Source organism: Botryllus schlosseri, chromosome 5 (genome assembly GCF_051294905.1).
Source record: "Botryllus schlosseri isolate E-star chromosome 5, Bs_hap1, whole genome shotgun sequence".
Taxonomy (NCBI): Eukaryota; Metazoa; Chordata; class Ascidiacea; order Stolidobranchia; family Styelidae; genus Botryllus; species Botryllus schlosseri.
Genome location: NC_137240.1, coordinates 3,549,602 through 3,562,278, shown reverse-complemented (window position 1 = coordinate 3,562,278; position 12,677 = coordinate 3,549,602). Strand labels below are relative to the sequence as shown.

General features: G+C 39.7%; 1 protein-coding gene across 1 annotated transcript; it reads left to right on the top strand.

Moving 5' to 3' along the window:
* The first annotated feature begins 2,063 nt into the window (after positions 1 to 2,063).
* LOC145439628 (melanopsin-B-like) lies at positions 2,064 to 12,280 on the top strand. The gene is made up of 6 exons (XM_080317140.1): positions 2,064 to 2,340; positions 6,208 to 6,336; positions 6,391 to 6,518; positions 9,264 to 9,447; positions 11,498 to 11,726; positions 11,838 to 12,280. Exons 1-6 carry the CDS (start codon positions 2,279 to 2,281, stop codon positions 12,180 to 12,182), a joined length of 1,077 nt encoding a protein of 358 aa, XP_080173266.1. The 5' UTR covers positions 2,064 to 2,278; the 3' UTR covers positions 12,183 to 12,280.
* The last annotated feature ends 397 nt before the right edge of the window (positions 12,281 to 12,677 follow it).

The following is a 12,677-nucleotide window of genomic DNA, read 5'->3' as shown; positions in this document are numbered from 1 at the left end:
TCAATTCATCACAGACTCGAGTCCGAGTCCAAGTCACCGTTTAAAGGGTCAAGTCCGAGTCATGGTGTTATGACTCGAGTCGAGTCCAAGTCACAGTATTGAAGTCATGTTCAACTCATGTTTTCAATCCTGCTTGGGTAATATCGAATTCCTTGTTTGCGAAACATGCTCATTTTGTCCCTATCAGAGTCTTGGCACGTGTTTATTTAGGCAGATAACGGACATGTCCTGGCCTCATTTACCGATGCTAAAGATAACTTTACTAATCTTAGAACTTAAAATCGAATATCTCTCTTGTCAGTCTAATACATCACCAATACAAGCATTCAGTTTTTATTATGAACACATCGACGATAGTTCACGAATAGCTGATAGAGAACCAACAAATTCACGTCAAGATACTAGTTGATAGAGAATCAATAGATGCATGTTTATGTAGAGGTATTTACAACAGGCCAGCATGCTGTAAAAGCGTGCATGCAACTATGTGCATTGTGCAGTGACAACAGAACCGATACCCTTTGATTATATAAAAGGTTTTCCCAATTGCATTACAGACTACATCGCAGTTACAGCATTGGAGAAATAATTGTACAATGGGGCTGTTCAAAAACATTTTTTTCAAATTTTCCGGCTACTTCTTAAAATTGCTAGATTGCCTAAAAAATCAAATTTGGCTCAATTCCAACCAGTAGAAAGCAATGCTATGAAAGAAAATTTTAGACTAATTACAAATAGAGATTTTCAAATTTTACCGGCTATCTCATGATATTGTTACATTGTCTAAAAATATGATTCATAGCAAATTTGACTCAATTCCAACTAGAAAAAGTAAAGTTATTAGAGTAGAATGTTTTGGATATGAAAAAATAGTCGGCTTACTACTATGTAATTATATTATATGAAAGAATTTCTCACTAAAACACTCAATTTATTTTCAAATCCAAAATATTCTCCTCTCACATCATTGATTCAACTTTTTTCAAATTAAGCCAGATTCAGTGTTCCTTTTATGCAACATAACAATTTTATCAAGTAACCACCCAGTAAAATAAAAAAGAAGTTATTTTAGAACAGCCATATTGTACAAACATCACACAAATTATTCATTATTACTCACGTGCACAATGCACATACCTAACAAAACGTCAAATGGACGAGGGGCATTGTGTGTTTTCACAGACAGCAGATCAAATCAATGAGTTACACCTCAAAAATACTAATGTGGAAAGGAGATCCTCAAATATGTTAAAGCGGCATGGCCGTAGAATGAATCCACATCTACTGAATACACGCTCCACTAGTGCACTCGATGCAGGAATTGACAAGCATTTTTGAACCACACTGAAGAGCATTTAATACTCATTCTTTCTAGTCGCCCCAAAATGCAAAGAATCATCGCCTTCAAATCTACACATGAGCTTATCAGTCTCTTCACCATCTGAGTCATTTCATTGGCTCTAATTGAACTTTGATCCAATTGTTTGCTTGTATAATTGAAAAGTCTTGAGTACTTTAATTGCGGAGGATCTATTACCTCTTCATCACTGGACGATTTTGTACAATGCATTGCTACTATGTATCATTTTCTGTTGTTTTTACGGCGGCATATCTGATATCAGACAAGTGCAACGAAAGCAGTGGTAACAAATAGCGATGTCGGCAGAATTCGTCGGATGCGTTGATCTAGCCATTATGATTCGCAAATTTCTTCATCTTCAAGTCATATAAAATAAGCCGAGTCAATGACTTGGGTCGAGTCATGCGTAATGACTCGAGTACAAGTCGAGTCAATCCAAATATTGACTCGAGTCGAGTCGAGTCATTTTCCCATTTCAAGTCAAGTCGAGTCATAAAAAAATCGTGACTCGAGTCTGACTCGAGTCGAGTCATGACTCGAGTCATTACAACCCTGGCGCAGACCCTTGGAAAACAGTACGTAACGACTAAAAAAAGGTCATCACTTCGGATTTTCTGTGCGCAACTTAGATTTTCTGTGCGCAGAGACCGTGAAAGTACTGCGCATTTGCGCACGTGCGCAGCTTAGAGGGAACATTGGTCATGACCAAAATTGCGGCCAGCTCTGTAAGCAATTACGATATTCATATCGTACCGTTGTCAATGCTTGGTACCTGTGGTCGTGAGATATGAATTATTATTAAGGTCTCATGTTAAAAGTTCTAATAGATTCAGACTCAATTAAAGCAATATTCTTACTCTCCTGGAATCTAGACTGCGTCCAGACTACGATCATTCATTATTGATTGTGAGATTCGAAATGAATGCCTCGGCTGCCATCAATCACACTAATGGCGGGGGCTGGGTTGCGAACGTGACAAGGTACGTGATTTTGTAAAGCATAAGAAAAAATTTGAATGAATATACCTAATACATTGAATGGTAATCAGATAATTTGCATATGCGTAGGCTACACTATTGTACAATTGTATATCCATCAAACCCTCTTAGATATAAATTATCAGGTGCATCATATGGGTTTCGTTTGTATAATCTAAATCAGTGGTTCTCAACCTGGGGGGGGGGGGCGAAACTGCGGTCAACTGATTTTTTTAGCGCTATGCGCGATTTACCTCCAATTAATGCGTATTGCTCTGTGTATAGTCCGAATTTCCTAATTGAGAATTCTCTCATCAACAGTCATACATAACCTTCCACGCCATCAAACTATGTGTTGAGATTGCTAGCATTCTGATAGCATTTTGTGATATCACGATTAAGGTGGCGCGGAATTTTTCACTATCATAAAGGGAGTGTGCTTATGACTTATCGAATCGTCTACGTCTGAAAAATATTGAAAAAATTGTGAACCTTCAATTGCATAACGGAGTATAATAACGGATAATAAAAAGCACTGTCGTTTCCTTGCAATTTTACATAAGACGATACGTATTAATTGCAGATGTGCAACGTCATATATCTAGGGTTACCATGTGTCCTCTTTTAAGAGGAATTGCCCTCTTTTTTGACTTTTTTCAAAGCGTCCTCGGAAAACACTCTTTTGTCCACTTCTTTGAGATTTTGTCCTCTTTTTTGATAATATAGGTCAAATTTACGGCCAAAATCGACTGAAATGTAGTAAATCAGCATCGAAGTAACGCTCAGGTGGGTATTTCGGGAGCCTAGCCGGAGATGACCTTTTTTTAAATTATGGGCACCGAGCGAGAAAGTTGACCGTTTTGTTTTCTTTTAATCAATCGACCACGAAGTGAGAAAAATCTAGCATTTTTTCCACAGGTTTTGCAAGTCTGAATATTCCGAAAAAGTGTCCTCTTTTCAGTTTTCAAAATATGGTAACCCTACGTATATCCACGCAATGATTTACAATTTCGTGAAAATTATGATATGAGGTCTGCATCTGCATGAGTGCATTTGTAACGTAAGTAATGCGACATGTGAACGATTGCATTTTTTAAATGCGTTTTAAAACACTCATGTTTAACATAATTTTTGAATTGAACAAAAACAAAATCGAAATTTCTCTTTTTGAAGTCGGTGTAGTTATATATGTGTGTTATATATGTGTAAATTATATAAATACTTACTGTAATTTTAGATGTTTCGTTTTGATCATCTCCGTTTTGATTTGATCTTATAACCACATGTGTGCATGTGCATTTTACTGGAACACAACGATAGTTTACAATTGAAGAATACGCGCCACCTTGGAAATTATCATACAATGTACACGCCCGTGCGCAGGGAATGGTATTGCACCCTTGGTTAAAAACCACTGGTAATATACATGGTAAATGGGGTGGGAAAATGTACTGATGTCAATTGGGTCAAGCAGCCCGACATTATATGCACAGCACATATTAGCTCCGCATATAGATTGTGCTATAGCAGTGGTCGGGAACCTATGGCTCGCGAGCCATATATGGCTCTTTTGGGTATAAGATATGGCTCTTTGCCAAATATTTATTTTGTACTGAATATATCAATATTGCAGCAGCTTGTTAGTCAATTTACATCTCAGCCCGAATAATTATTCTCATGGCAGTACAAACATGTTTTTGAGAGGTAAAGACGATGCAGTCTCCAGGTTTAGTGACTCGGACTCCCTCATTTCAAAATCTTCAAATTTAAGTTACTGTCGCGCCGGCGACCAATATCACTCGCGAATTCGGTGTACCCGACTCGAAATCTTGGATTGCACTCTACGTTCATTGATCAAAGAGAAGAGCAGATATGGCGACGCCCATATGACAAGGCAATTTTCAAATACACATTGTCGTTCTGATCTACAGCACAAAATGAACTGCCGTGGACGTTACATCACAATTACTAACTCGAACTACAGACAACGTCATATCATCCACGTTCTTGATCAGTGGTTCTCAACCTGGGGGGCGCGCCCCCCTTGGGAAGGCGTGAAAACATTGAAGGGGGGCGCGAAGAAGCGATCAACTGAAAAAAATTTTCGCGCTGCGCGCGATCTACCCCCAGTTTACGCGTGTTCCTCTATATACAGACCGGATTTCATATTTATAATTCTCTCATCAACACTCATAACCTTCCATGCCATTAAAAAATCTGTTGGGGTTGGTAGCATCCCGGTTGGATTTTGTGATATGACCATAAGGTGGGCGCGAAAATTTTCACTATCAAAAAGGGGGACGTGTCTAAAAATAAGGTTGAGAACCACTGTCCTTGATTGTTAAGTAGCTCTGTAGTACCGGCGATAAAATGTTGGCGTGTAGCGCATCATTATATGTTACCATGGAATACTTTGAGAATTGAGAAGTCGACCAGTATGTAAATTTTCGGAATCGTTGCAGTTACATTCGATTAAGATCAGGTATTCAAAGGTATTCAATTCAAAGCTATTTACGATGAATTGCGTTATCAATGGTGAGTCTTAGCCCGCCTGTGCCTTAATACTCGTTTCGCGCTTTATTTTCGAACACTAAATATGCAAATTGTGTGAGAAAAATGTTTCCAATATGGTAATTCATGAAGATCGATAGAAAGTACCAATAGCGATTGAAGGTTTCACAATTTTCGTTCACTCATCTTGACAACAGGTGAGGTACTGCCTCACATGCCTCCCTTGACCCGACGTCACTGATGTATCACAGCTTAGAGTGGGCTGGGCAGGCATGCTTAAATAAAGGCAACCAGCATGATTAGTACGAGTTTGTAGAGAGAAAATGTGGCACACACGACGAATCCGCAGTGAGTTCGAATTAGCGCTACCATGACGTCACTAATTTTCAATTGTGACGTAACAGTTGATTGCCATGTATGGCTCTTTAGGAGTTCTAATGGACAAAATAGGGCCAATATGGCTCTTCGGACAAAAAAGGTTCCCGACCCCTGTGTTATAGCCTACTCATTGTGCATTCTGCAATCACGGTAGTATAGTATATAGGCAACAGAATATCCAGGATGGCAATATAACGGTAGTATAGTATATAGGCAACAGAATATCCAGGATGGCAATATAGCGAAGAAAGACAAAAAACTAAGTTGAAACGATTGATGATTTCTAACGAACAGCACTGAGGCCATAGTACCAATATTCATTATATAATAACCACCGCAATAATATCGATATGTACAAAATACAATATTACGAACAGAGCCCTTTGCTCGACATGTCGATGGCAATATTACTGTTATTGCATATTGCCTCATTTTCGTCGTCTTCTCTTCCTCTTTTGGCTTGCCTGTGATGTAGCCAGAATGATAACATAATACAGCATCAGATTTGTAGTTCGCATATCCGGATATTTGCTAACTTTCTCACCCGGCAGGTTTTTGATTGCACTTTCCTGCATTGGCAATTTCAATTCTTTTAAGAGTTCAGACCAGGGTTGTATAACCAACTCACTAGGTTTTAATAGTTTTTACTCGAGTCAAGTCGATTAATTTTCAATTCACCACCGAGTCAAGTCTGAGTCCAAGTCATGGTGTTTGCTGTTCTGTATCGAGTTCAAGTCACGTTCAACTCACGTCTGTGATATCGAAAGCCGCAGATCCATAACATATTCATTTTTCTCTTATAAATATGTTAATTCAATCAGATGAAGCACATTTCCTCGGCCTATTTTTCAACTATCTGTCCTGATATACGAGACGCGAAAAGTTCATACAGTCTGAGTCATACGCAATGCACAAATTGACTCGAGTCATTACAACCCTGGTTCAGACCGCCCTCTAATGGTCAGGGACTCATTTCAACAGCTCCTACAACTACTTTCATAACGACGGAAAGGCATGGCATTCATTTCAATTGGGGCTAGCGAGCGGATTTCTAGTCCTGGGTGTCATCGCAGTCGGCGGTAACGTCGCTCTGATACACGCTTTCTGCAGGTAATATTTTCCCTGGCAGACTTTCCATATTTCGCCGCTAATCATTTTCTACAGAAAAGAAGTCCGACGGAAAATCGCAGCGAATGTATACGCCATCCATCTTTCGTGCAATAATACCTTTTTAGGTATTGTATCTATGTGGATTGGTGTGAAGATATTTATGCAACATAACTCGCAAAACGGTGAGTACTTCACAAGCCACTACTTTGTATGTGATAGTTTTTAGGGGTGGCCAACCTTTCTGGCCAAAGGACCACATGCAGTTTTCCAAGTCATTGCGCGGGCAGCTTGAGTATTGATGACCTTTTGTTTAGAGCTAGGTTATGTAAAGGTGAGCGCAGGAATTATACTACGACACGACAAAATCGCTGACATTTATGTCATGAATAGTATATGTGCATTGCACATTGTGCAATCATGATCTAGCCGCACGAGGCGCGAAAATATTTAAAAGTTAACGAAGAGATTTGGTGAAAATATCTGTGCTTGCATATATTATATGTATTGCGGGTCACATTCATACCGCGAGGCTCAGATCGCAATGACAATAGTTATTCGGCGGATGGACAGTGAACAACTTTCGGCCGACCAGCGTCCATCATTCTGGGCCAAATGTTCATCTCTGACGGTTCTTCAGTCGCTGAACGCACGTTTGCCGACATTTTATAAATCTTGGTGTGCCCTGGTTAGGAGATGACTGTCGCCAAAATACCGGCCCCTTGGCAGCACACCACTGGAGAGTGGATCACAACGGCTTCAAGTGTGTTTGTTTGTGTTATACATGGTGTTTGCCGACTAATTGTCACTTACACCAGGCCAAATTTCTTCATTTTTTCCGTAGCTGCTGACTTGTAGCATGGCCCACTTCTAGACTTTTATAAGACACCAGTGTTGGGATCAAGTCACTACCTTCGAGTCACGAGTCATTTCGAGTCATTGCATATTTAGACTCGAGTCAAGTCAAGTCAATCGATTTTCAATGGTGACTCGAGTCAAGCCAAGTCACTCGATTTTTGTAGGTGACTCGAGTCAAGTCGATTCAAGTCAAGTCAAGTCAATCGATTTTCAATGGTGACTCGAGTCAAGCCAAGTCACTCGATTTTTGTAGGTGACTCGAGTCAAGTCGATTCAAGTCAAGTCAAGTCACGAGTCAAGTCGCAATTCAAGTCAAGTTGCTTTTTCGAAGTATGAGGCATGATTACGTCATTGCATTTTGCTATCTGTCTGAAATACAGGTTGAATGGTCATTGATTCTGAACCGATGAACGAATATAAAGTTACATATACACGCATGAAAGCGCTGCATCGCTCACATATTCGTAGAACTGTTAAACTACGAAAGTAATTGCATAGCATCAGTTAATTAGTTACCAGCCAAACTAGAGAATAGAGAAACGAATTGATAAGATGCAATACATTACCCATTTACAAATTGATATGATACAATTCGAGCCTGCGCCAATGGCCAATGACTAGGCTATATAAACTATATTTGAATTCAATTTCAATATAACAAGAGGTTTGGTTAAGGTAACAACAGAGAACAGAAATATAGACACTTTGCTATGAAATTACTTTACTATACTAGTTTACGACAAGGTAAGCTGTAAGCTTCGGTCACTTCGTTTGAGGTCATGTATTTGTGAGAGATCAACGAAGGCTCAGTAAAGCGCACGATCATTGATTGATTGGTCGCTCTCACGGGTTACACCAGCGTTTCGCGAACAATCCGACCATATGCAAGATACAGTGATTTTTATCGACACCGATTACTTGATGACTTGAAATTGACTCGTGAATTTTGCTCCGAGTCACGAGTCAATCCACATTTCTGATACGCCGAGTCAAGTCAAGTCAAGTCATTTAAGCAAACTGACTCGAGTCAAGTCAAGTCATACGAAAAAGGTGAATCGAGTCTGACTCGAGTCAAGTCATGACTCGAGTCATCCCAATACTGTAAGACACTGCTTACACACGGATGATATGGCGGGGAGGAGCCTAGATAAACCTCCAACACTTGGATAGGAATTCTCTAGACATCGGTCGGACTCGAACCGGCAACCACTACGCTATCTCGCTACAACGGCTTCAAGTGATACCTGGACTATTCTAGGCTCTCATATAATTGCGAATACAGCTAAACCCAATTCTGTATATTAGAAGTGTGTTTGATTTGTTCGGTTCGGCTACTAAACTAAAGAAATCTGGAGACGTATAATCAGGCGAAGCGCGTAAAATCTCAAGTCGACTCTCCTCCCGCGGCTGGCTCATGCATGGGCCCGAATCGTATTTTCATGAACACGCTTTATTTAAATCAATCTGCCGCGAAATAACCTACTTTGTGTTAATTTACCAAAATTTGCGAAGATGTGCGTGCATGTGGGCATGGCCCCTTTCATCACCCTGTGCTACGTCAATACGTCGAAACCGTTGTTTTCTAGTCATTAACATCCCAAAGTTCGCGGTCAGGCTATAATCAAAGGTTTGGTTGACCTTGCAAGTTCACAAAAAAATGACGTGGGCAATTCCTTTTTATTGTATAACTAATTTCGAAAATTATCGCGAGGGCCTCTCAAAACTGTCTCGCGGGCCACGGGTTGGCCACCGCTGTGTTGGTTGTATCAGTAACCCTCGCAAAAGTTTCATTATTAACCAATATTGCGAAATTCAAAAAATGGTTGTACACGGATCTGATATTCTCATCTACTGTGAATAGATTGATTCCATAAGGTCGAACCATCTTCATTATGTATGCTTGACGTGTTCAGGTGTGAATCGATTGAAATACCTCATGGAGATGAAGTATGAATGTGACGGGATGATCCAATTCTAATCCAATGCCACAATCCGAGAGATTAGCATAGGATTACGATGCCCGTGGCTGATTGAACTATATTAATCGTCATGGATTTGATTAACTTTTACAGCGCCACTGTTTTGTCAAGTCGAAGGCACTGTCCTTTCTATCATTCACATCAATGTGATGATGACCATCGCAGCCTGCTGGGGCGAAAGATATATTGTGATATGTCGCATGAAATCGTGTGACCATCTACTAAGCTTGCTGCATTACCACCCAAAACTCGTAATACCTGCTATATGGGTTCACAGGTAAGCTTTTTTTCGAATTCACCAGACCTAGGGTTACCATACGTCCTAGCAATGTGGAGAGAAAAACGGTATTTTGAGGTCTGAGTGGAAAGTTGAGCTTTTTTTTTAGTCAACCGATCACAAAGTGGGATAAATTCACCGATTTTTGAGAATTCTTCTCCGGTTTTGCAAGTCTCAAGTTTCTAAAGAAGTGTCCTCTTTTTAGATTTCCAAAATATGGTAAGCCTATATTGTACCGCTTTACTTGGGGTTACCACACGTCCTCTTTTAAGAGAACGCCCTTTTGTCCTCTTTTTTGAGAGTTTGTCCTCTTTTTTGAAAATTGAGGTCAAATTTAGAGCAAAAATGCGAGTGATATAGTGATATGCCGTGAATTAGCACAGAAGTGACGCTCCGGCTGGGCAAAAAGTTGATTTTTTTTCAGTCAACCGATCACAAAGTGGGAAGAATTCACCGATTTTTGAGAATTCTTCTCCGGTTTTGCAAGTCTCGAATTTCTGAAAAAGTGTCCTCTTTTTAGATTACCAAAATATGGTAACCCTAAATATAACCAATTGAATTTCAGCTTGATTCAAACCAGTTTAAGTGAAGATTTGTCATGAAAGCTGTAACTTGATTCAAACTCGTAAAAGTGATTTTATTAAATTAAGTATATAACCACTTGATTACGACGTGCAAGCACTGGCAAAACGAAGTACTCCATAAAGTAGTAATAGCGTTTTCCGATTCCAAACACAGCTACGCATATAGTCTACGTCAGTGGTTTTCAACCTTTCTCTCTTCGCGGACCCCTTTCGGACGGTCAAGGACCCCCGCAGACCCCCAAGTTTTAGTTCAAATTTATCTCAATTATCGAACAACCGTCTTCTGTGTTTTGCAAGTATTAACTGTATAGGCTAGTGACAAAAAGCAAGAAAATGACTATTCTTGAAAATAACATCACACTATTTTATGTGGAAATTGGGTAGACGGTAGCGAGTTCTGCAGCTGCATTCTTGAAATACGTAGTTGCGTCTTGAAAATCCGCACCTTCGATTTGCTATGAACGAGTGCGTAGGGAATTTATTTCCATTACGATATATGTGGTGGTGTGTGGTATAATAACGGGAAAGGCTTCTGGCGACCCCTTTGGATATGATTGAAACATATATTCGGCCAAAATTGAGACACATATTTTTATGGAACATATAACCAGAGGTGGTCAGTAACGAAGTACTTCTACTTTTTGAAGTACTTGAAGTAGATTTTGCCTACTCACACTACTTTTTAAGTAGTTATGATTTTAGACTACTTCTACTTCTACTTGACAGTTTTTAGTTTTTTAGGCAAAAATAAGCGTAGAATACCTACTTACTTACTTACTTGTGAACCACCACTTCTACTTCTACTTGAGTAGAAATTCCGGCGTTACTTCTACTTCTACTTGAGTAGCGACGGTGACTACTTTGACCACCTCTGCATATAACGTCCATCCTAGTCATTTCTATCTAGCAGCTCATCCCGAAGTTATTTTGGAATAGTGGTTATGTATATCATAGGGAAAATAAGTTTTTGCAAACATTTGAAGTCCCGCTGATTTGACCTTACTATCCCTACTTTTTTTCACAAACCCTAACAAAACAGTTCTAAACAGCAATATGTTTGTATCAGTAAGCTATTGTTAACTTGGAAATTAATATTAATATTTGAACAGTAGGATATTTCATCTCAGACGGTCATTCTGTTGATGTGAGTCATCAAGTTGTAGCAGTAGTGAAGGGAAACTGCGTCGTAATTTCTCTATTTTGAAAATAAAATAAAAATACGGTTATCAATCATTTTATAAATTTCGAGTGACAGGCTTCGAGAACCCCCGGTTGAGAACCACTGGTCTACGTATTTACAATGAGTATCTGTTAACAAAAGTTAACTTCCAACTTTCGCCCCCACTGGTTATCGTAGCCTATATGCGTCTCCATTCAGTTGTTGCGCATCCAGTGTATCAGCCCGTGCTACAGTACATTGACCCTATGGCAAGATATGAAATTTCAATCGAACCTTCGAATTTCAGCTCATTTTGGGCGTTTTGGCCACTCACGCCTTTCGTGCCGGGTTATATTGCGGAGAAGCTGATACCTTGCTGTACATTCGACCGTTTCGATACGTCGTATGCTAACATCATTTACCTCTTGTCCATGATAATGTCGTCCTTCATAATCCCTTTATCGTGGGTATGTTTCGCCATGACGAAGATACATGCGGAGGTGCAAAGAAGTTCAGCAGTATTTTTGGATAAACAGGTCTGTACGGTATCGATGAGATGCTGAAAATGCGTCACTCAACTTGTTTCTAAATATAACAATGTTCCTCCTTGTATCTGGATGTAAAACAAGCAATGATGCCTTTTCCAGAATTCGAAGCAGCATATCATCAGGGCAGGAAACGACTCAGGCAAATCTACCGACAGAAGCCGACGGATAGATCATCGCACTGAAACTGTGTTTCTGAGATGTGTTGGGATTCTACTCGTCACCTTTGTCCTATCGTGGACACCATTTGTCGGAGTATGCATAGCGGACCTTACAAACAATTCACCTCACGAGTATGTTGTTGTAGCTGCGTTGTTTTGCTCAAAAGTATCGTGTGTTCACAGCGCGTACGCCTTCGTTACTCATCGTCATTTCAAGGCCCTCTGTCTCCCGCCCCAACGGAGGAATTGTAGGAAATCAACACCGCGAAATGCTCTACATTCTTGAGGTCACTCTTCATTCAGCATATAAATATATCATGCTTCAAATTGTAAACAAAAACTCGATTACAAAACATTCATCGAAAATATAATGAAAAAAGCCAAGAGTAATTTGTCGTGTATAGTATACGCGTGTACCTAGAATCCTATACATATATTTGGTGCTGGATCACTTTGACTTTTCCTGCTATCAACAGTTGCTTTTTTACTCATATTCTCTATCTCTACCTAGTGGTTTTGTAAACGCAGAAATCCATTTCCTACTAACAATATATATTATTTATATCAAAGCCAAAGAATCGGTAACGTAGCGAATGTATATTTATTAGACTGCACGGCAGATTCCCCTAACCCTGACATCTGATTATTTTGACCCTTCAATGTTTGGACTAGACGTATTGCAACGTTATCAGGTTTGGTCACACAACGATAGAGGTACCGTCGTTCTCAAAATTAAACCTATTTGAATCCCTGTACTTGATCTGCTACGATCACGACTGCA